The sequence below is a fragment of the Kwoniella europaea genome, chromosome 1, assembly GCF_036810445.1.
Source record: "Kwoniella europaea PYCC6329 chromosome 1, complete sequence".
In the NCBI taxonomy this organism is placed as follows: Eukaryota; Fungi; Basidiomycota; class Tremellomycetes; order Tremellales; family Cryptococcaceae; genus Kwoniella; species Kwoniella europaea.
Genome location: NC_089487.1, coordinates 4,797,392 through 4,821,211, shown reverse-complemented (window position 1 = coordinate 4,821,211; position 23,820 = coordinate 4,797,392). Strand labels below are relative to the sequence as shown.

General features: G+C 43.9%; 5 protein-coding genes across 5 annotated transcripts; 2 read left to right on the top strand and 3 right to left on the bottom strand.

Annotated features, from left to right (window-relative positions):
* Nucleotides 1-22: 22 nt before the first annotated feature.
* On the top strand, nucleotides 23-2,882 carry V865_001829 (uncharacterized protein; the record flags this gene model as incomplete). Its single annotated transcript, XM_066225643.1, has 9 exons — nucleotides 23-493; nucleotides 567-647; nucleotides 733-924; nucleotides 1,034-1,210; nucleotides 1,292-1,603; nucleotides 1,676-1,996; nucleotides 2,059-2,236; nucleotides 2,313-2,651; nucleotides 2,743-2,882. 9 exons carry the CDS (start codon nucleotides 23-25, stop codon nucleotides 2,880-2,882), a joined length of 2,211 nt encoding a protein of 736 aa, XP_066081740.1.
* A 337-nt stretch (nucleotides 2,883-3,219) lies between these two features.
* On the bottom strand, nucleotides 3,220-8,483 carry V865_001828 (uncharacterized protein; the record flags this gene model as incomplete). Its single annotated transcript, XM_066225642.1, has 9 exons — nucleotides 3,220-3,384; nucleotides 3,476-3,653; nucleotides 3,725-3,763; nucleotides 3,842-4,076; nucleotides 4,150-4,297; nucleotides 4,391-5,640; nucleotides 5,719-6,158; nucleotides 6,219-8,112; nucleotides 8,273-8,483. 9 exons carry the CDS (start codon nucleotides 8,481-8,483, stop codon nucleotides 3,220-3,222), a joined length of 4,560 nt encoding a protein of 1,519 aa, XP_066081739.1.
* A 367-nt stretch (nucleotides 8,484-8,850) lies between these two features.
* Nucleotides 8,851-13,252, bottom strand: V865_001827 (uncharacterized protein; the record flags this gene model as incomplete). Its single annotated transcript, XM_066225641.1, has 18 exons — nucleotides 8,851-9,000; nucleotides 9,081-9,167; nucleotides 9,247-9,349; nucleotides 9,440-9,611; nucleotides 9,705-9,891; nucleotides 9,966-10,027; nucleotides 10,122-11,165; nucleotides 11,230-11,496; nucleotides 11,570-11,638; nucleotides 11,691-11,836; nucleotides 11,917-11,975; nucleotides 12,033-12,124; nucleotides 12,185-12,270; nucleotides 12,345-12,444; nucleotides 12,500-12,537; nucleotides 12,603-12,950; nucleotides 13,006-13,042; nucleotides 13,114-13,252. The coding sequence occupies 18 exons, from the start codon at nucleotides 13,250-13,252 to the stop codon at nucleotides 8,851-8,853; spliced, it is 3,186 nt and encodes a 1,061-aa protein (XP_066081738.1).
* Nucleotides 13,253-13,742: 490 nt separating this feature from the next.
* On the bottom strand, nucleotides 13,743-14,527 carry V865_001826 (uncharacterized protein; the record flags this gene model as incomplete). The annotated part of the gene is made up of 2 exons (XM_066225640.1): nucleotides 13,743-14,334; nucleotides 14,448-14,527. The coding sequence occupies 2 exons, from the start codon at nucleotides 14,525-14,527 to the stop codon at nucleotides 13,743-13,745; spliced, it is 672 nt and encodes a 223-aa protein (XP_066081737.1).
* Nucleotides 14,528-16,716: 2,189 nt separating this feature from the next.
* On the top strand, nucleotides 16,717-23,097 carry V865_001825 (uncharacterized protein; the record flags this gene model as incomplete). The annotated part of the gene is made up of 24 exons (XM_066225639.1): nucleotides 16,717-16,842; nucleotides 16,926-17,138; nucleotides 17,308-17,578; nucleotides 17,638-17,928; nucleotides 18,069-18,157; nucleotides 18,245-18,566; nucleotides 18,621-18,650; nucleotides 18,715-18,965; nucleotides 19,038-19,355; nucleotides 19,416-19,524; nucleotides 19,584-19,622; nucleotides 19,693-19,878; nucleotides 19,944-20,034; nucleotides 20,088-20,314; nucleotides 20,375-20,517; nucleotides 20,571-20,727; nucleotides 20,783-21,346; nucleotides 21,412-21,887; nucleotides 21,966-22,095; nucleotides 22,160-22,394; nucleotides 22,453-22,510; nucleotides 22,591-22,748; nucleotides 22,811-22,883; nucleotides 22,966-23,097. The coding sequence occupies 24 exons, from the start codon at nucleotides 16,717-16,719 to the stop codon at nucleotides 23,095-23,097; spliced, it is 4,689 nt and encodes a 1,562-aa protein (XP_066081736.1).
* Nucleotides 23,098-23,820: the final 723 nt, after the last annotated feature.

Here is a 23,820-nt window from a genome sequence, read left to right as displayed (position 1 = left end):
AGATAGATGCGGAATCACCATCATGTCGAATACAAACGGTGACGTTCCTCGTGGAATGTCAATATCAATCTCGCCCACAACCATCCAACCGTCCACCGTCCCAACTTCTCTGCCTATGCCTGACTCTCACGCTCAGTCTCAATCTCGGCCATCCTCCAGGCGAGCTTCACAATCCTCATCTTCTTCCTCTTCGTCGACAGGACCAGATCATTCACTTGACCTCCCATCACTCCAACCTCTCTCACACTCTCATCCCCTCCTCTCATCCGAGAACTTCAACGCCGACGAATTCCTGTTATCTAGACTACACATCCCTCTCGAAGAACTTCGAGGTGAATTGAGAAGCTACTTGAATGAGCTGAAGGAGGAATTGGTGAGGTTGATCAATGAAGATTACGAAGAGTTCATATCGCTTGGAACGGGGCTGAGAGGCGAGGAAAGTAGGTTGAAAGGATTGCAGGAGCCTATGAAGGTTGTTAGAGGAGAAGTCGAGGTGAGAAAGATAATTCTTACTATCTGTGAACAGTGTACGAATGGAGCCTAATCTGACTTGTACCATTGACCAGTCTGTAAGAGATGTTTTGTACGAGCACCAGCAGAAGGTGCAGACTAAACTGGATGAAAGATCAGCTTTGAGAGAAGAGAAGGTGAGTTGACTGATGTAACCTATACTATCATATCATATCACATTACAATTATGCGAATATCAAAAGCTGATAATAAGAATCTTAGGCCCTCCTCGACCTCTTACAGCGGCTGTTCGATACCCTCACTAGAGCAGAGACATTGTTAGATACCACGCCGGATGAAGAGCATGGTTCAGCCAAGATGATCACTAGAATAGCAGGCGAATATACCCAGGTGGTTTATCTGGTCAATAAAGCTAGAATGGAAGGATGTGCTATAGTGGATATCGTCGAGGATGTGAGTGATAATTTTGGACCCATGAATGGTCCAAATGTTCCTCGTTGTCATGTCAATTAGTAGATGTATGGGTATGGCTCGCTGATCAACGTGATGAAAAACCTCATAGCGTATCCAAATCATCAAATCTCGCCTATCCACAGATCTTTCAACCTTACTTACCGCAGAACTGGCCGAACCAAACCTACCGAGGCTGAAACAGTGTTTGAAAACTTATGAACTGATTGAAGGATGGGAAGAAGCTGAAGGAGTTGTGGGGAAAGCTATACGGTCATACTGTAGATCTGTAAGTCAAATTCATTTGAGTCGCACTTCGATTACATTGTCATGGAGTATCGACTGAATGATGATGTGATACCTTCAATAGACGATAACATCAACAAGTCTAACAGTCCCGACCACACCCACGGCCCCTAAGACACCTCATTCCTCGTTACTCAATAACCCATCTGATAAACCTCTTAGATTGCCCGCGGAGGACCAATCATCTCTTGCTTCTCTATATAACAAGATCCTGAGCCAGATGGAAACTTATTCACCACTTTTACAGATATCCGAAGATGTTTCTGAAAAATTCGATTTCTTTCCAAAGATTATCTGGCCAGAGATTGCAGGAGCTCTGTTAGATAATTTGGGAAGTACGATATTTGCAGCTGGAAGACCTGATGAGCTACATAAGGTGAGTTTCTTCTGAGGAATCCCTCACCCCTACACTTATCTACTTTCACTAAAAGCATTGCCATGTTCTTAGCATTATACGACAACACATAAGTTCATCGCCCTACTCGAAACACTCGCTCCGTCCACCCGGAATGTCATCTCCATGCGTGCGTCCCCTTCATACGAGGCATTCGAAAGAAGATGGCAATTACCGGTATACTTCCAATTGAGATGGAAAGAGATTGTCGGGACTCTGGAAAGTGCTTTGGCATCTACGAGCAACGAGAAAAGTGGATCGGGTGAATGGGCGTTACCCGCTTCTGCAAGTGTATGGAAAGCATTAGAAACTACTTGGAGTGAGGATGTGTTCATTGATGAACTGGCACCGAGGTTTTGGAGGTTGAGTCTTCAAGTAGGTCATCTGTCTTCCCTTATTGATCGCAGTAGCATACATCTAATCATGCGTTGTCGCAGATCATATCCCGGTATGGCACTTACCTGAAATCCACGTTGAATACCTTTACGATCAAAGAGGAAGATACAGCTCAGGAAGATGCAGCATTAAAATTCACCGCTGCTGCTATCGTCGATCTGGACCGGATCAAAGAGAAAGTTGCAGAAATCGAGGTCATCAAGTCTTTAGGCTTGCAAGGTAAGCTTACCGTGTCTGAAGCAACAGCAACACGAGACAGCTCATATACTGATTATACCATTTTGTCACTTTGTAGACCACCTCACTATACCTATCACACCTTACTCCAACGTCCTTTTGCAGATCCTTACTCGGAGATGTATAGATCCCTTGAAACTCATTCGATCAATCGCCTCTCAATTCCGATCATCCACCAGCAGCAGCAGCAACACCACCTCTTCTTCCTCATCGAACCAGGCATCCTACTTCATACCCAACGTTCTTAAACCTATATCAAACTTGTACAATCTACAACCACAGCTGAAAGATACATATGGGAAAGAATGGTCTATTCAGATATTAGATTCGGTCTTGCAGAATTACTCTTCGATATTAAGTTCGGTCAGGAAGACTGAAGATCTATTGAGGAAACATCGTAAATCCAAGAAAACTGGTTTATCATCTTTCTTCTCTTCATCTTCTTCTGCGACCACGGCGACTGACCCCGAAGGGGGGAAAGAAGAAAGAAGAAGAAAGATTTAGATCACAGATGTTGATTGATATCAACACGTTAAGGGAAGATGCGAAGAGATTGTGTGGGATTGATATTCAGGAATTGAGCAGTTGGAAAGAATTGGTGGATGTCATCAATAAACCGTCCGAGTAAATTTATTTCTGTCGAATGCAGATGTAATATAGATGGGAGAAATACCATAAATTAGATCAGTGTGAGATGGCTATTGTACGCTAAAAAAGGTGTGACTAAAGCAAGGTAACTGTAGACATGCATTATCTTATTTCATCCGTGTATTAATTTGAGCTATCTCTACATTAAAATTGTTGATCTCTACATCTAAAAATCGTACATGATCAAAACAATGACTGACCAAATATCAAGGGGAAGTGTGAGATAAAATACACGAGAACTCAGAGGTGAAAAATCGAAATAGAAAAGGAAAAAAAAAGGACGAGCTTCTCTATCAAGTCCATGAAGTACCAGAGAACTAACTTGAGGCTTCTACTTCGTAGTTATCCGGTTCGAGGGGTGGTGTAGCCTCCTCTGAAATCAGAGAGGGAGTAGTATCTGTAGATAGATCTTCAGGAGGTGGTGGGGCGGCCTCGGTCTCGTGAGCTGCCAATACATCTGGATAATCTTCTTCAAGTGCGGCCTGCAAGTGCGAAGAGAGTATCAGTCAGAATACATGTCTGCCCTGTGATTGATCTCTACAAAGATGTGATTATTCGTTGTGTATTACTTACCATCTGTTCCAACATCGGTTCCAGCCATTCATCAGCCAACAACTCAGGTGCAGTGGGTCTTTCATCCGGTTCCAGAGAAAGACATCGTTCAATCCATTCGATACCCAATTCTGACATTTCGTTGGGTTCAGGTAAAGGTGGATGTTCGGTGGTAGCTCCAAGATGGAACATGATTGCCCTATTATTACATGAAACCAAAATGTATCAATCTCGATTGTCGGTTGGAACTTGCGATAAAGGTATACTCACCATTCATTATCGAAATCCAAGAAACTCCAAGGTTTTCGTCTACGAGAGTGATAACAAACATACTCAGCTCGGGTTTCTATGATTGTACCTTGGCTGTAGGATAATAACTTGACTCACCCAGTGATCATCTGAAGTACCACACAACCCAATCCCCAAATATCACAAGAACCTAATTTATTTGATCTTATATTCTTGATCATCTCAGGAGCCATGTACATCGGTGTACCTTCCAGACCTTCCATCTTGGCGTGTGCACCTCCACGAGTTCGTGCGAGTGTCTTGTTCCCTTTGATTATCTTGGCTGTACCGAAATCTGCCAGTTTCAATACCGAGTTGGCACCGATAAGGATATCTAACAAACAAACCCAGTCAGCTCAATGTACAACACATCTAAATATGCAGTGGAGCGAAGAGCGAAGACTCACTCTCTGGTTTGAGATCTCGATGCTCAATCCTATTCTGATGCAGATAATCTAATCCACGAAGAAGTTGTATAGTGAAAGCACCGACGACCTCTTCATCATCGATCTTTCCGTACTCCAACATGCCAGCGAGTGAACCGCCTTCGCAATACTACAAGGTCAAACGAATAACCAATGATCAGCTCATCTCATACACTTTCCTGTCAACCACATGAAATATAATGGATTCAACGTTGAAACTCACCTCTTGGAAAAGACACACTCTATTTCTATGAACTTCCAAACCCAGGAAACCTACGATATTTGGATGACTCAACAAGCTCATCACGTCCGATTCCCTCTTTATACTTTCGTACAGCGCAGGGGACGATTGGATATCTACCGTTGGGAGAATTTTCACGGCGAATACTGTATTATCCTGTAATGAATAACCCAGGTATACCGAACCCGAAGCTCCTCCACCGATGTAGGCACCTTGTTGCCATCTCATTGAGATATTCGATTTGGACGCAGCCAAAAACACCAAAGCTCGATCTTCCGATACCTCCTCGTCCAGGACCGTACCGACAGGTTGAGGTGCAGCTTCATTCCTTCTCTGTTCTAACTCATTGATCAACCTTAATCTTTCTTCCACGGTCAGACGGATCGATCGATCGATCCTAGGTTGTCCAGAAGGTGATGGTGTCCTAGGTAAGAATTCGTCATCTAAGTTCTCTTGTAGTCGTTGTAATCTCCTCATAGCTTCGATCCTATCCGCTTCTTTCTTAGCTTCCAAACTACTTCTAGCACCTAGGATATCGAAATGACTAATTAACAAAGAAACACAATTACCGACGTGTCTTCGAAGTAAGCTGAATTCCGCTCGATCCAACGCTAAAATATTGTTACCTCGAGTCATGGTGAAAGCGTATGTCAAGGCCGCTACAGTCCATCTGAAAGTCTTTCGATCTGTAGGATTACATTCTTGACAGATGAATGATATCCACGAGATGGCAAGTCGCATGAGTAGTCGACTAAATCGTTCCCATGACGATGGATCGATATGTGAGCTGACTCTCGTACCGTGATCAGTAGCGAATGAATACCAATTCTCAACCAGATCTTGCGAGCCCGGGGCACCTCTGAAAGCATTTCTGACCAGCGGAGCAGATTGAACGATACATTCCGACAATCGATAAGATGATTTGGCAATTTTGAGGAGTTGACCTTGAATGGATGGTAGATGAGCTTGTGCCTCTACAAGACATGGAAGGTATAGTGATTCGCCAGTTTCAGGATCAATGAGCGATTCAGCGAAAAGGTGTTTACAAAGTGCCAATCGACTTGTCGGTCCATCCGCTATCAATCGTACTCGATTATCTTGCAGCATGTATTCGATGTAGTCCACGTTGAGGGTCATGACGGCACCGGTCCATACGAAATTTTGCCTCGGTGATAGTAGTAAGAGGTATGCCGCGATGTGTCCGTCATCCTCATTATCTGAATCACCATCTTCTACAGGTTGGACATCGGGTGTATTATCGGCGTTATACGCATTTACTCGATCACCATCTTGAGAGGAAGTAGCAGTACGACGAGGTCGTGCTCTTGATCCGGGTATAGTAACTGAGAAAGCTCTCTGAAGGAGATGACGCACTTCATCAGGTTGAGCCCAAAGGGAACCATCCGCAACTATGTATGTTCCCTTGCCTTCGAAGACATTCGTGTAGACCAGGAAATGACCAGAGTCTTGTAGATGAGCTACCAAGGCGTCCACTTCAGTATGTTCCAGAGAGTATTCCGCTGAATTGTCGAATCGCTGGGTGAGTCTCCGGCAATATCGTTGCGTTTTTCGATGACGCATTCTAGCCGAATCGAGCAATTTGCCGTACCATGAGATCATCTCTTCGGTCTTCATAGATTTTGCAGAGCCATCACGACCGTATGCGTTGGGATTCCCAGAGGTCTGCGGTACTCGGAGTTGCTGATCGAGGTAGTTGCAAGATCGTATAAGGAGTTTGTTCGACAGAGCACTATCACAAAAACAAGCTGGTCAGCTCCAAGCCGAGTATATCGAGAAAAGACAAACTAACCAAGAATGTTCTGCAACAACCATATCACCACCTTCGATCGCTTCAGCTGCCTCATACAAGAAAGGCCCCTCATCTTCCAACACCTCAGTCTCCTTGAAATAACTCCCTCTTCCTACCCCTCTTAATCTCCAGTGCAAAAGCTTGAAAAACGCCCTCATTGCATCTAACATTACATCGTTATATTCCGGTGGTAGACAATGCGGTACTTTCCATCGTCCATCATCATCCGGAGCAATAATCTCATCATACTGTTTCCTGATTAATACAGCGAGTGAAATTGATAATCGTAAATTTTCGATGAAATCAGATACGACCATAGGATTTGGATCTACCAATCTTGACGCAGCGTCTAATCTGACTTTCAAAGCTTCAATGATCAACCTTCCTGGAAATCCAATCAACCCAACTAGTTCATATTGAAAATCAGGTAAGTTCTGTTCTTCAAAGATCGGTAGATAACTTATAACAGTTTCTTTAGCATTCCTAACCAGATTGATCAGATCGATGAAAGCTCTTCTTTCGAACATCCTCTGTAGATTATCTTCTTTCATCACTCGATCTAAGAAACTCGAATCGTCCGCTGCATCCCTCCCGGCAGTCATGGCATTACCTCCCTGGGAGTCTAAAGGATGATAGGTATACGTCGATTTATCCGTTAAAGCTTTTTCCTTAGTTGTATTGGGTTTGGTAATATCCAAATCATCCGATCCGGTCCATTTCTGTAGCAACCCCAATTGGATTTGTAAAGCAGTGACGACGGTCGACCAGGCGGTTAACGCATCTGTCTTAGCTCTGAATTCAGAAGAGGCATAAGTCGGTTTATCCGCACGCATCGCAGCTAAATTCGGATACAGAGCTTTGATTGCTGCTAATTTCGCTAACATCAGATTCACTTGTTCCAATGCAGTGTGTTGAGGACCAAGATCTTTATCTTCTTTCTTTGATGTTCCATCCAACTCATTTGTGATTGTTGGAATATATGATCTAGCTTTGAAGGTTGCGACCTCTTCCAAAACCGTATCTACCACTCTCGCTCTTCTCTCTTGGACTCTTCTTTTCTCTTCCGCTTCAGTCCTTCCACGTAACTTCGCACGTATCTGCCACCATAACGACTGACCAAATTCCTCTCTGAAAGATTCGGTTGGCATGGCTTGTGATATTCTTGCTTCTTCAATCTTAAGTACATCCGAAGTTAATACGCTTTCCAGCATTCCTTGCCAATCTAATCTCTCTTGTTTCTCTTCGTTTGAGACTGAATTATCCACTCTTGTCAGAGCAATTTGAGGTTGTTGCGATTGTTCTTGCTGCTGTGGCTGTTGATTTCGTTGTGATTGTTGAGATTGTCCGTTATTATTCCCATCTGAGACATCACCTGTTCTTTCATTACTCAATCCTGTGAATTGAGATATACCCATTTGCCATCCAGCACTACGAGGTCTTTCATCTTCCTCTTCATCATCCGACTCTATATCAGTCCTCCCAGTTCTACGTTTGGACGGTCCAGCATGGCTGTGGAAATAACTCGCTTCTGGATCGTTGTACATCTCCGTTCTCCCTCTAAAGACACCATTACTACCTGATCCACCGGGTGTTCTAGCTCCAGGAGTATGTAGGCTCTTGGATAGACTATCAGGTCTCAATCTTGATCTCCAGCCATCATTGTGGTGTGATAGACCTGCACTTTGAGAAGAACCTGAACCGTGTGTGGAAGTGTAAGCGATAGGTGGTCGGGAAGTGGAGGAAGATGAGGAGGGAGCGACAAAGGTGGCTGCTCTGGCGAGTTTGGGTTGAGCGGCAGAAGCGGATGATACGATTGCTGAGAGACGGGATGTAGGGGATGGGTGGGTGGTAGGACCGGGATACGAGGCTGATCGAGGGTTTGCAGGTGGGGCGCCTATAGGGCACAGAGAGTCAGATATGTACTGCGAAGCAAAGAGAAACGAGAACGAGGAGATCGTAATAGACGATAGAGATAGCTAGCTGCACGTTCAACCATTCACAGGATGGTCCTGTTGGATAATCTCTCTAGTAAGAGGGACACAGCCTTCACTCACCATCCACTCCACCATCCTGTATGTGTGGATTCCCACCTATCAGTGGCCCCCCTTCTTCGTCCGAGCTTGAATCACCATCCGGCGCGAATAGTCTCACGCTCCTTCTGCCAGTCTTCGCGGTCGATGCAGGAGGTGGGATGGATGTAGGAACGTGTGCCGAGGTGAGGGGTACGGGATCTGTTAAATGGGGAGGGGAGAGTGGGTCTGACATGATGATCCCGACTGACCACAGTCAGTCTACTGAGATAAGACAGGACCAGACGGACCGAAGTAATCTTCCTAACAATGAGGAGGATGATGGCGAAGATGGATACAGAGAGTTGAAGACGGTCTAGCTGAGACAGGGAAGAATCAAAGTGTAAAGTAGTGAGTAACGGAGATGAGTGACATCCCTGTCCGGGCACCACGTGGGATCACCTCGCGTCATCATTCTGCTGCTGTACTCTCAAACGTATTTGCGTCATCCCGATTCCAGTGATTCCGTTGCGAAATAATATTCTCATTGTAGTACAGTATATGCATGTGAGACCAGATAGCTCGGTCCCCTCGATCCAGCCCATCAGACGATGCAGAGTAAATTACGGATCAATAGTCCATCCTTGACCGTACCTCTGTAATCCACTTCTCTCAGGTGGGAGATAATATAATGGTCCATCCCATACTACATATCTATGTCCTCTCGTACCATTACCGCGGAACATCGAGGGCATATGCCATGGTTCTGGGATCTGTGGTGTATCATCAGTCCCGAATTAGTATGGTTGATAACTCCAGACTATACACTCTGAGACCAAGTCAGTCCACTCACGTCACTCTCGCCTATATGCCAATACATCTCTTTATTCGATTCGTAATGTACCGGATGTCCAGGTTTGGGTAACATGAATTTACCGACCTATCCACATGTATAGCATCAGTACCTCATGGATGATCATGGAGTAAGGAGTGATCAGGTATCAGCTGTTTGGACTCACTTGCAACTCGGTATCACTAATATCACTCTCATGTACTCTTGCAAATCCGATCCTCCACAATCCTCTAAATGCGATATACTCACACCATCTCCTTCTATCTTCTCTGTATAAGCGTAACAATCCCAGTGGTCAGCTGTCTCACCCTTCTAGCTAAGTACACACAGTACCACTGGGATGATCATGCCCAACCTACATCTCGATATCCCACATCTGCCCATCTTCCATCAATATCTGATATGGCCAAGGTCTGAAATCTCCTGGTCTAGTCACGAGATAACCCAAGAACACTGTTGGTGCATCAGAGGTCTCACGGAGTAATCTGGCAATTTCTGTAGTTTGTAGTTCTCTATCTAAAGCATCTTCCTCTATTCTCATCGCTCTATCAGCTATTCATCCCTCGATATAAGACGAAGGGAATCCCGTTTACAGGTTTCCATCATATGAATACTTTCACTCACCTTGTCCATTGTGACTGACCATTACATTCACCTTTTGTCCGTGTATATCCAACGTGGCATGTATGGCAGGTGCCAATTCCCCATGAGGTGAAGGCAGCAAGTGATGGGTTGAATTCAATATTGGATATTTCGATAGTAAAGCTGCTCCCCACGTATGTTTATTGGGTCCAGGTCCGAGATCAACGTACTGCCAGAGCGGCAACATATATCAGCTTTAGATCTCCCCCTTTCTGAAACAGGGGCGAATCGAAGCATACTTACATATCCTAGTTCCTCGGATATCACTCTAGTCAAATCCCTATTTCCATATACGAATCGATGTACTACAATCCCAGGTAAGTCAGTTCAGCATCACCCTCGACAAGACAGTTTTCCTTACCAACTACTTTGGTTTACAGAAAATACAACAAAACTTACAATCCGATTCCAGTAAACCCAAAACATCAACCTGCATCTCCTTGATCAACTGCATCATCCTCCACTGACTATCCCTTCCTTCCTTGTCCAGCCCGAAATGTACAGTCCATATCCCTCCGCTGAAGATCTTATGATCCGGATAATACGGTACAGGCTTACCACTGGGTATCTTGGAGTATGAGTACCCTATACTGACTATACTGAGTAGAACAGATGAGATGATTGTATATCTCTTTGTTGATCGAATACGTCTTTGAGCCCTAGGTGGTATTTCTGATGTTGAAGGTAATCTGATATTTTTTGTAGACCACCAACCCAAAACGGTAGCTACCATACAAAATGAAAGAACCAGGTCGGTCCTTTCCCTAAAGATCCATCCAAGTGGTACGAAAGCGTATGCAGCAGTGACCACAGATATAACATCTAGTATGATGTTCGTGACAAGAGCATAACCGTATGTTGGACCAGGTTCGAAGATCGATAATATCCTGATATAACTTGGGAATATAGCTTGAAGGTAAAATACAAGTAAGAGACCGCCGATGTATCCTATCCAATCGGGATATCGATACAGAGCTATTGCACCGATCAAACCTAGAATTGTCAAATGATAATGGAATTTTCGAGATTGATGGAGTATCCCCAAAGATGCAACTGCTATGACGATACCAGCAAAAGGATGGAGTGTTGGTCCCTTGATAGGATATCCAGTCCATGTCCAGGAGATGATCGTACCAGCATCTGTAACGAATGTCTGAATAAGGTGAATCAAAGCGCCGAAACCGACAGTGATCGAAAGCCGCTGCCATTTCGTAGTCTTAACTAGGGTGTATGGCTGGGGCTCTTTACGAATGTGCCAATTCAAAGGAGGAGCAGGATGTAGATCGACGGGTCTTCGGTAGTACTCGTATATGGCCAATGCGGCTAGGATCAAGCCAGTCTTGTTCCATCCTCCAGAAGCCGGGTGAGATATAGCCCAAAGAGGGTTCGTAGAATTATTGATGTACTTAATGAGTAACGTGATGACGAGACCTAAACCCAGGACTACAAAAAGGAATATGATTAGCACAAGTCTAAATGAGGTTCACCCGGCAACGAGTTGACTTACTCTGTCCCTCAGCGACTATCTCCTCACTACCTTTCAGCCTCTCCCAAGTCGCAAAAAGCACTTGCCAACCGGTCCAAACTCCTATAAAAATTCCCGCGAGCCTAATAATGGGACAAGGGAAGATGTAAAAGCCCATGCCAAATACTACCGTCATGATTCTATGTGTTAACAGGCCTTGTTTGGAAGTGCAGAATTCATAGGGATCTCGCATTGAGAAGGCGAAGCCAGAAAGATTGGCTAGGAGCGCCAACTCCGATCCAGCGAGTGCTACAATGTTATATAAAGATCATTAGCCTGCTGAGCTGTGAGGCAAAAAGGCAGATATTTGTGAAGTACATACCAAGTTTCCAAATTGACCAGTAAAATAATTGGAGACCAAGAGAAGTAAAGACCGTCCAGAAACATACAGCTGTACTGAAACTGTCAGCTCAGGTACGCCGATCGTGTATGAAGGAGCTCACCCCAATATACATCACTTGCAAAGGCCAATGCTTGACGCCATTTCGGTGAAGGTGTAGGAAGCTCTGCTGTCCAGTCTACCTTTGCATCTTTGTCTAACTTTGTATGGGTGGTAGTCCGAATCTTAGGCATGTAGAATGTGCTCTGGCTGATGGCGGGATATATGATACATGCGAAGACGGAGACCGTTAAACTAAGCCATTTGTAATCAAAGGACGATGAACCCACCCATTTGATGTTGCTACGTGCTTCCTACCAGATGATGAGGTGGTATCGATAATTGCAATCTGCATAGCAGGCATGAGATCAGTCTTTGATACGTCAATGACTGCAAGTAAGCTCACCTTCAGATGACCCAACTCCAATACAGCTAAAGCATCAAAAGCCACGTCCCATAAAACCAATGACCATTCGAACATCGAGTAGTAAGTGTATGCTGCCGATACAAACGTATTAGTCGTGATTCATTGGTAGTAACCTAGATAGAGTAGCTCACCGCCTGGTATACGCATGATTGAGTGCTTGTAGTAGAACCAGATCAAGGGAGGAATCATAGCCAGAAAGCCGAAGAATGGGATTCTCCTATGAAAGTTGGATTGCATTCAGCATCGCTCTTCCCAAGGATAAGTTGGAATTAAGGTTGTAGACTGACTGACCTGATGCTTCTCGTTCGGGTATTCGAGCAATTCTGAGTGGAGAGGAACATCCAAGGTAGAGTCAAAAGGAGGTATAGGATCATGAACAAGTCATGTAAGTCTATACATTCAATTAGAATGACACTCCAGGTCACAGGGTTGCGATACTAACTCACCATGATGATCTCTCGACGTGATATAAACCCATCCACCGCTTATTCCATTTGGTTTTCATCAGCTAAGATAGTACCCAACGATTTTGTAGGAAAATCAGCTCACCAACAAAAAGTCCTTGCGATACCTACAAACAGCTCAACATCAACCAGAGTGCTATTCCCAATTTCATCCCTCAAAGCTTCTTCTACAGGTTTCAATATTTGCTCCTCCACTTCTTTCTCTATCTTTGCAGCAGCGGATCTAGTCTTGATTCCTGCATCCTTTATAGCTGACGAATATCCTGCCGAGTCCAAGTCAGAGTCCAAGGGATAACGATCGGATGATTTAGGTGGTCTCGAAGGTGGATAACGATGTACGAGCCATTGGACGAGCAACAAAAGGAATCGGGGTGTCGCACAGAGTGCTATGAGGATTTGGAATGGTGCTCTTGGAGGTGCATGATCTCCTATACTATTTCAAGAAGGTCATCAGCTTCACCAATACTTGACTAAAATGGCAAGCTTACGTTGCTGAGACAGATGGGAACCAATCCACTGGCCACCCTAGTTCACATAGATATCAGACAATACTGATCATACCAGGTTAAAGTACGAGTTGCAACGACTCAACTCACTGGCTACAGAGTTGATACATAACTCCCTCCACAGTCCACTGATCCATCCCACAAACAGGGCTGTCGAGAAAGCGGTATAGGCTATAGTTGTGTGCGCTCTGGGTATCCACCCCGCTGGGAATGCCAGGAGGGTAGACATCCTATGTGTTTTTCTGATATTTCGTTGGATATACTGTAAAAAGAAAAGCAGAGTCAGGACAGAGTAAGTTTATGGTTTGACGATGGTCATGTCATATCATGAATATGACATGCATATATGATATGCACAAAGGAGTGGATGAATGTTGATGGACTGATGGATTGTCATGGTCTGCGTCATCTCTCGGGCCTCATGTTCATGTCCTTTGACTTTCTTGGCTCCGGTATGGGATCTGGTGGTGGTTGTTTGGTTCGGTTAATCATCCCCAGCCGCCTGACTTTCGACCGAAACCATGTGAACATGTATTATGCTTAAACACGGAGAGGAACTGCAACCAACTCGTACCAAGACTATATGAACGCATCCATCTACCTCAGGACTAGGTGTTACACGGATCTTGTAACACAATGAACAGCTCACAGAAAGATGTATGAATAGATGCATGCGAATGTATGATCTTATAGCTACAGTCACCCTGTCTTCCTCTCGATCAATCCCACAGGAACTTCATATTCTCGATCCCATTCTTGGCATCTTTCCAATACTCTTCCCCCGTCCTCCAAGCCAGTTCATAATCATACATCAGATCCAGTCCACGTCCATGTCCATCTCCATTCTTGCCACTCCTACGTAAGAGCTCTTGTGCTTCTCTTAATTTCCTAAAATTCTCTTCTATAACCGGCGTAAATCTATATTCATACTCCAATCGATTTACGAGATGCACCTGTAATTGTACATCCCCCTGACCAAGAAAGTACGCATTAAACCAATTTTTAGGTATCTTATAAAATCCTTTCGAATATCCCAGCTCTGGCTGGTTCAACGCAGTAGAGAGAAGAACTTGATCATTACGTGGTAATTCACCTTCTTTCAATCTTTCTAATGATTTCTCGAATTCGTTTATCACCCATTGCAGTAGGGTGAGGGTATGTGGATGTATTCGGAAGATGAGTACTCCGGCGTTGAAGCCATTATGATCTTGATTACCTAGAAACATCGGTGGGGGATCCAGAGTAGGGGGCGGGAGAAGGAAATGGATAGGGATAGATGGGTTGGATATGATCGTATCAATATCTGTCATACTGTACACCATAACCATGATAAGCTTACTATACCTCATGATCTTATAGAATGTGAACTGGATGAAATCTTACAACGAGTCAATCGCACAGCAAGTGATTATATGATAACTTACAAGATCCAATCATACCTTTCTTTCTCATCTTTCTTCAACTCCTCCTTAAAAATTTTATATAAAGCATAGATCTTATTCATCGATTTCCCATTATTAACCTTCCTCGTCCCATCCACTTCATTAATTTTTGAATACCTCGAACACTTATACCCATATCCCCATATCTCAGAATAAAGTTTGTGGGTAGCGTATGAGGCTCGGTACAAAGGGGTGAAGTATGGTAAATGCTGGAATATCAATATGCTCGGTCGTGGGTTTGGTTTTTCAGTTGGTGGACGAAGAGAGAGGGAATCGATTAAATAATGGAGTGGTTGAAAAAGATCTGATGATTTCGTTTTCGGTGATGGTTGACTGAGTCAGCTGGTCGTGTATAGCTAGTGTATATCTAGGTAGATTACTTTGAAGTCCGAATAGTAGCAAGCAGAGTATGACTGTACACAGGATAGATGATGCGACAGTTCGAGATGATGATAAAATCTCCATGACTTATCTGATAGTCATGCTGGAGAACAATTGACTATTCACTACAGTACACACTGTGAAATCATGACATACACGTTCTTGTTGATGCATACGGTATTATACCTGCAAGGTAAGCTCGGTGTCATTGTCGGTCCTTGCTCTCGGTTCTCGCCAAAGACAGTTAACAACTAGACTAGGTTACTGCCCCGAAGCCCTGAAAATCGAGTTTGTCGCTGGATGCTGTGTTCACCCGATCTGAGCGCCTGACTCACTGCATGGAAACGTAAGTACTTTATGTACAGTCAGGCATTATCAGCTCAGATGGCCTTGCATGGCAGAGGGACTGAGTTTTAATGTTCTATTGGTGTAAAATGGGTGAGTATGAGTTGTGTTTGTGAACCGCCCGACGCAAAAATCAGAGATCTTTTGTCCTCCATGGATTATACGTTATGTCCCACCAACCAATGTTGTCATCATCAGCAACTGAAGTCTTGATCAACTATGCATCCCTCAGCTTGAGTTGACGTCCATATAGAGGATATGCGATTTCGTCAGTCTCATATAACCCGCTCAAGACCCGTACCAAGGCTCGTTGTGCGTCGCGTGTGATCAGCTATCTGCGATCGTGGACTGTAGTCTGCCCGTTTATCAGATCTCAATCACCTCTCGTCGAGTAGGACTACAAGCATGTCGAAGGGTACCATGATGATGATCGGAGGACATATGCATGAATGGGATAAATGCTGTAAAATGAACGATAAAAAATGGATACCCTAATACCCATGCATTGATTGCCGTTCGATCGGTAGTAAATTGCCGGATGTATTGTGGGTGGTTTAGGTGGAGGGCGAGATGGGTTGAGCGATGGTGAGCGACGGAATTGATGGCGTCGACACGGGTAAGAACAGAGGGAGCAAAGTAAAAAAAACAGGAATTTAGCGGCGTAACCCACAGTAGCAGTGGTCAAGGGTCCACCCAGTCACAGTCACAGTATCACTCCATACCCAACCCAATCCAATAGCATCACCCTCATCATTGTTGTACTTGAGATACATATAGAGATACACAACTTTCATTTACATTGGACATAGCTTGGACAGTAAGCGATCACCGAATAACATACCGGACTAAGGCAGAAAGATACCCATATATCGAGTTGAACTAGCCTAGTGGGGCTGACAGAGTCAAGAGGGAATTAGTGCTCGCTCGTGAAAGAGCTCAATCGAGTAAAAGAGAAAATCGATACTCTGCTGAGCGGGTTAGGAGAGATTATACATAGGTGAGTAGGATTGTTCATACTAGATCAGATGCGATAGCGACGAGGACGGTTTGGGTGAACATCTACCTACGAAGTCGATGTGATGGCGGAGTTATTCTGGTGTTATCTATCCTACGAAGACATCCCTTGGTCTGGCTATTAGTCGGTATGGATACCTCAGCTCGGGCGAAGATGAAGAAGATGCAGGAGAAATCAAACATTGGGAGAGTAAACGCGTAAATTCGCGTACATGTAGAAGTAAGAGGTTATAATGGGATTGCTTGGATTGGGTTTTCCTACTGCTAAAATGACCTTCCTCCCTGCCCCTCATCTCTATGCTCATCGCATGCCTTGGTCCGATGCATAATCTGCTAAGAGTACGAAGTCCGAAACCATGCATATCCATCTATAGCATATCATTTGTTTATTAAGGGGCATGCTGAAAGAGTCATCTTCCTGGTATCAAGAGAGAATCGCTGATCGCGCTCTGTTCTATATCGATTTAGACATTTCCACAATCAGTCGATCACCTCTCCCTCTTCTTCCACAATGGACTCCTCACCAGCACCTCCTTCTCATCCCCTTGAACCATCTACTTCCTTAAACCCTCCTATCGCTCACCAGCACCTCCCTTCTTCGATGTTAGTTCCCAGTGAATCAGTCGAGAATGGCAATGTGAGTATAACTCCTACTTTTATCATTCACCTGAAACCACACTGGCCCCTGTCGGAAAGCTGACCATTGACAATTTATTAAAGACTTCCGTCAAACCACCATCTTCTGGGCCTGGAATCACTTTAAACCTACCTTCCAATCCTGCATCTGCACCTGCGTCCAGAAGCTCGACACCTTCTGACGAACTTACCCCGGAACCTCAAGAACCACCTCGAGAAGATGTAGAGGCTCAAGGGCAAGATGCAGATGGTAGTAGTGATGTAGATATGGATGGCAGTTATCAGAATGGTCAACAGGTGGGTTTTCCTCCTAGATCCTCGTTTGTCTTAATATCTTTCCGTCAAGTACGCTTTCTTCGCATTGTTATGGATATCCATGTTATTTTCACAAAATTGTGGACTATATCATCTTGTGATCAATCCAAGATTTGAGTAAGCGACTGATCTGGATTTCCTACTCTTCTAGGCTGTCCAGAACCCCTCTGAAGGTGAAGAAGAAGTCCCTTCCTCTGACGAGGAGCCAGAGGCAGAGGCAGAGCAAGATGAAGGGTATGAAGATGAAGATGCAGATATGGAGGAAGAGGATGATGTGGAAGAAGAAAATGATGATGAGGATGAAGATGAGGATGAAGATTACGATGATCCCTCTTTCGGATCTAAGAAAAAGAGTAGTAGTAAAAAAGCAAGAGTGAAAAGTGAGAGGAGGGAGAGTGCAGGCCCACCTAAGAAAAAGAAAGGTCAGTCCAACAAGAAAATATCTCAAATCAGACGATTGTACTGAATCTCTTTGTCTTAGCCTCTGCTTCATTCCCTATGCGCAAAGAGAAATCCATCTCATCCGACGAAGATTACGGTACCAAGTCGCACAAGAAGAAATTCTTCTCCAAGTCTGGTGCATCCACCGCAAACGGCGGGGGAAGGACGACGACGGGTACACCGGATACTCCTTATTCCGAGGCTGATGGAGCGTGGAGACGAGGGGCAGCCAAGAAGGTGGTCACGTACAATGAAGCTGATGTAGATTACGGGTTGGAGGAGAGTGAGGATGAAAAAGGGGAATATTATGGTGCAGCGGGAGTTGAAGAGGGTGAGCGGAGAGTGTTCTTATCAGATCACCACACCATGTATACATGTACATATTGTCGGAGGGTATTACGACGGATTTTGCCTTTTTTTTTCATTCTGTATTCCAGGGATGAACATAGCTGATTACTCTTGGCATTGCAGAAGAAGCGGATGAGATTGATCAGGTGTTATATCATTACCGTGATGAAGCTCGAAAAGAGGATCCTAAAGATATTCCTCAGGAGAATTTGGTAAGTAACCAAACCTTGCTTTTGTTACAACTCTTCTGACCGTATGATAGAGGGTTCAAGCTGACTTTTGATCTCGATGTCCTTTAGCGATTCCACATAAAATGGAAGAATTACTCGCATATCCACAATACGGATGAGACCTACGCTTTCTTGAAGACCTACAAAGGCTTTAAGAAAGTTGAAAATTACATAAACAAGATATGGACTTTGGATCAGCAGTATCATCATCCTTCACCTGAACAAACTTGGAAACCTACCTCCGAGGAGTTGGAGCAATATGAGATTGATAAAGAACGTATAAGGGAATTGCAAGAGAGTTACAAGACGATTGAAAGGGTTTTGGACGAGAAGGAAGAGTGGTCTTACGAGAAGCAGGAAACACTGACAAAATTCTTCTGTAAATGGTCTAGTGAGTGTATTATGTTCAATCGTGTTAAGACATGTCGCTGACATTGTTATGTAGACCTTCAATACGCGGATTGCACGTGGGAATGTAAGTGATCGGTCCTTTTAATCCCTATGTTCAAAAGATAGACTGACGTCTTCACCATGACCAGCCTATGAAGAGATGAAGGAATGTCCAGGTGCATTAGAATCCATCGAAGATTTCCACAAACGAGCAGCGAGAAATACCGTACCTGCTCAATCGATCAATTACGGCATCAACAACCGACCTGCATACCAGAAGATACCTGAAGACCCAGATTACCTCAAATGTGGTGGTTCTTTGAAACCTTTCCAGTTGACTGGTTTGAATTGGCTAGCCTATCTATGGACCAAAGGGGAGAATGGTATCTTGGCAGATGAAGTGAGTTTACCCCCTGTGTATCCTTAGATATCGAAAGTCGGAGCAATCGCTGATATATGACACTCTAAATAGATGGGTCTAGGTAAAACGGTCCAATCCGTATCATTCCTTTCCTACCTATTCCACACTCAGAGGCAATACGGTCCTTTCCTAGTGGTCGTACCACTCTCAACCATATCGGCATGGCAAATGCAATTCCGAGTTTGGGCACCCGATCTCAACGTTATATGCTATATGGGTTCAGCGAGATCAAGAGAGGTTATCAGGCAATTCGAATTTGGACCGCTGAAGAACCTGAAGTTCAACGTACTATTGACCACGTATGAGTTCATCCTTAAAGATAGACAGGATTTACAACAGATCAAATGGCAAAGTTTGGCGGTTGATGAAGTGAGTGTAAAACAAATATATTTGTCGACGAGTGCGCTAATATGTGTTGTGGGTCATTAGGCACATAGATTAAAAAATCATGAATCTCAGTTGTACGAGGCTTTGAAGAGCTTCTGGACTGCTTCTAGGTTATTGATCACTGGTACACCTCTACAGAATAACGTGAAAGGTGAGCGATGTTTGCCTCCATCGTCAAATACAGCTGACATCTTCTCATGAACTTTGCAGAACTGTTGGCCTTGATGCATTTCCTGATGCCTGAGAAATGTAAGTCTGTTGTTGCTAAATATATCTTACCGCTCATCCCATGCTGATCCGACTCTTTTCTTTGCTATAGTCCAATTGGCCAATGACTTTGATCTTAATGACGCCGACCAAGAATCCAAAATTCAAGATCTTCACGAGAAATTGGGTACACTCATGTTGCGTAGATTGAAAAAGGACGTTATCAAGGAATTACCCTCCAAATCAGAGAAGATCCTCAGAGTGGAAATGTCTGCTATGCAAACTCATTATTATAAGAGTGAGTGTTGTCTTTCAGCGTTACCAGCTTGGCATATGCTAACGCTCAGATTGATGGTTTTCCAGATATCTTGACAAAGAATTTTGCTGTGCTAAGTAAAGGTGGTACGCAGCAAGTCAGTCTGATGAACGTCGCTATGGAATTGAAGAAAGCTTCGTACGTTGATGTAACCTGATAAATGAAAATGCAGGATGCTGATATCATCCCAGTAATCATCCATATCTGTTCGATGGAGCTGAAGATCGAAACAAACCACTTAACGAGGTCCTCAAAGGTTTAGTCATGAACTCCGGTAAAATGGTACTTCTCGATAAATTACTTGCCAGACTGAAAGCGGATGGGCATCGAGTATTGATCTTCTCTCAGATGGTGAGATTATTGGATATCATGTCGGATTATATGAGTGCCCGAGGGTATATATTCCAAAGACTTGATGGTGAGTGCTTCTTATCGTCAAGAGCGCCGAGACAATCAGCTGACAACGGTAACGTGAAAGGTACCGTACCATCTGATGTGAGAAAGAAGTCGATCGAAGCTTTCAACGCTCCTGGTTCTCCTGATTTTGCTTTTTTGTTATCGACTCGTGCGGGTGGGTTGGGTATCAACCTTGAAACTGCCGATACCGTCATCATCTTCGATGTAAGTGTCTATACCCTCATAGAACGAAGGAAAACTAACGAAGTTCTGTTCAGTCCGATTACAACCCTCAGAATGACTTGCAAGCGATGGCTCGAGCTCATCGAATAGGTCAACAAAGACATGTCAGCATATATCGATTTGTGTCGAAAGGCACGATCGAAGAGGATATCCTTGAAAGGGCGAAGAGAAAGATGATCTTGGAATATGCCAGTGAGTTTTGCGCAGATGAGCCTCAGCATTCGAGCCATACTAACGATGTCTTCAGTCATCAATCAAATGGATACCACTGGCGCACACATCAATGGCAATGGTGCTCCCAAGGAAAAGAACGGTGATTTCTCTAAAGAAGAGCTCTCGGCCATTCTGAAATTCGGTGCTCAGAACATGTACAAGACCGATGATAATGCTCAAAAGCAGAAACTTGAAGAAATGGATCTAGATGATATCTTAACTAAGGCCGATGCGTTCGATACTGAATCTGCTGCCCAACCTGGAGGAACATCTTTAGGTGGAGAAGGTTTCTTATCACAATTTGCGGCTATCCAAGATGTCAAAGCGGATGCGGATGACTTATCGTGGGATGATATCATCCCTGTGGATGAACGTACGAAAGCTGAAGAAGAGGAAAAAGCAGCTCAGATTGCTGAAGCTCAAGCTTCGACTTCGCGTAAGCGAGCGGCGGCTAGACCACCTGGAACGTATGAAGGAATGGACTTTGATGATGCTGAAGGTGGGAGTAGTAAACCTGGGTCACCTAGCTCGAAGAAACCTAAAGCTGCTACTGCTCAACCTAGAAAGACCACCGCTCAACGTGCTCTGGAGTTGAAGGGTGAGTTTGAGTTCATTTGCCACATAAAGTCATGGATGATCAGACTGATTGTATGGCTTGTACAGAACGAGACTTGCGGGTCCTCATTCGAGGTATACAGAAATGGGGAGATATCCGACTCCGTTACGACCCAATTGTCAAAGAAGCCAAACTCGAAGCTAAGAACCGAGTGGTGATCATCCAGACATGTGAAGATATAATAACTCAAGCTGAAGAAGCTGTCACTTCGCATAAAGCCAATTTGAGAGATTTACAAGAAAGAGGTGAACCCATTAGCTCATCCCTGAGACAAAAAGCTATATTATTCACATATAAGAGTGTCACTGCTATCAATGCCGAAACTGTTGTAGCGAGGTATTACGAATTGAAAGCTTTAGTAGAACATTTCAAGAGAATAGAAGATACTTCCAGATATCAGATCCCCTATGATAGTTTGAAACCTACAATGAACTGGACGGTGGAATGGAGTATTCAGGATGACGCGCATTTGTTGGTGGGTATTTGGAGACATGGGTTTGGATCTTGGGAAGCTATCTCTCAGGTGAGTGGATCATCACTTCATACAATGTCAGAAAATATAGAAATCGGCGTAGCTGAGTGTGTCTTTTTGACATCATAGGATCCCGAACTTGGTCTGAAAGATAAGATTTTCCTTGAAGATCCCAAATCTGCCAAGGCGACTGATCCAAATGCACCTAAACCTGGTATACCTGGACCCATTCACTTGGTTAGAAGGGGTGATTACCTTTGTAAGTATCAAATTACTTCAATATAATGGTTCAAATTAGGTGTTGACAATTTTTGTGGTTTCAGGTGGACTTATCAGAGAATACGAAGAAAATCGAAGGATGCTAGTGGAACAACAAGCTGTCATTGCCAATATGCCCACGAAAGATGGTTTCGGATTCGAACATCCTCCTTTACCTCCTATCGCTCCTGGTAAAGCCAGTCCTGCGATCAGTGCGACGACGTCCAAAGCTGAACAACAAGCCAAAGGTAAAAGAAGGAAAACTCCTGAATATACGGATTCGGATGATGAGTCTAGCTAGTGAGTTATCTTTTTCTCTTCCGTTGAGTGCTAGGGATGGACACTGATATCATGATAGCGAGTCGATGGATGAGGATGCGGTCAAAGAATTGCTTAGACCAGCGAAGAAGCATCTTGTGAGTGAACAACCGCAGACAGACGAACTTTATGGAAACAGGCTGACACATCTGTGTTTTGTTGTTCTTCCACAATACAGAAAAAGCTTAAATCCGGAACTGAAAATCTTAGTCGAGAAGACAAGATCGCCGCTCTGAAAGAATGTCTCGCAGGTATAGGTCTGCGTATAGATGAGATCGTAGCGGAGAAGCAATCGAGTGGTGAAGATCCGAATAAATGGAGAAAACATTGTTGGGTGTGAGTTAATTTGATCAACGATCAAAGGCTAGATCGTGACGCTGATTCTTCATTTTTGGTAGTTTCGCATCTTTCTTCTGGCCTAGACAAGGTGTTAACTATTCTAAGTTGATGGAGATTCACGGAAAGATGGTGGTAAGTTTGCTCTTTTCTTCAGACATTTGTACATCCTCTCATAATGAGATGCTGATAAATTCCTTACTTATTACTTCTCCAGGGCACGATACCTGCTGAAATTCCCAAGAAATCGAAAGCCAAACCTAAGAAGAAAGCTGAACCTTCAGGAGAAAGGCCAAAGAAGAAAGTTAAGACTGAAGTCAAGACCGAAGCAACGGGAGAAGATGTATAAACCAGCGATAGGCGTAGTTCAATATGATAACATACCAGTTGAGCTAGAAGATACATTTTTCATCTGTTTATCCTTGCTACATCTCATGAAACGAACATCTCTTTCTCCCAACGATACGAATTAAGCGTAGGTAATAGTTTTAATCACCAAATAGCATTCCCGCATTTGTATGAGGATATGTATAACCATGTTCAAGTCCATTTGTCTTTTAATTCACTCTCAACCTTTGCTAGCCAACTCCACGAGGGATCATGATCATCTCCGTGCCAAATGCCCGTGTAAAGGTCAGCCCGTATCTAAATGACCAGTCAATCTGAAACATTCCGCCAGATGTCTTGGACTGCCACATAAGCTTTCTTCATAGTATAGTATCAGTAATGCACGGGTGTGAATAGTTCAGGAAGGACAAGACCTGATGTATACTGTATATATGAGGTGGAGAGGATATGAAGAGATGTCCCTTCTTCACCACTAGGTCCACCAACTTCCTCCTCACGTCATTCTTCTTTCATAAAGCCGACACGTCTGGACGTGATCGAAGTGTATTTTACTTGTACTTACTTACCTATTTTACAGTTGTATTATCACCTTGGAGCCGGTCTCCTTTTACTTCTATAACATATATTTTCTCCAACAGAAACAAGAAAGAAAATCGAACCAACAAAACACCGTATAATCTTATATCCCTTACTCCCTCAACAACCTAAAATACTCCACCATCTA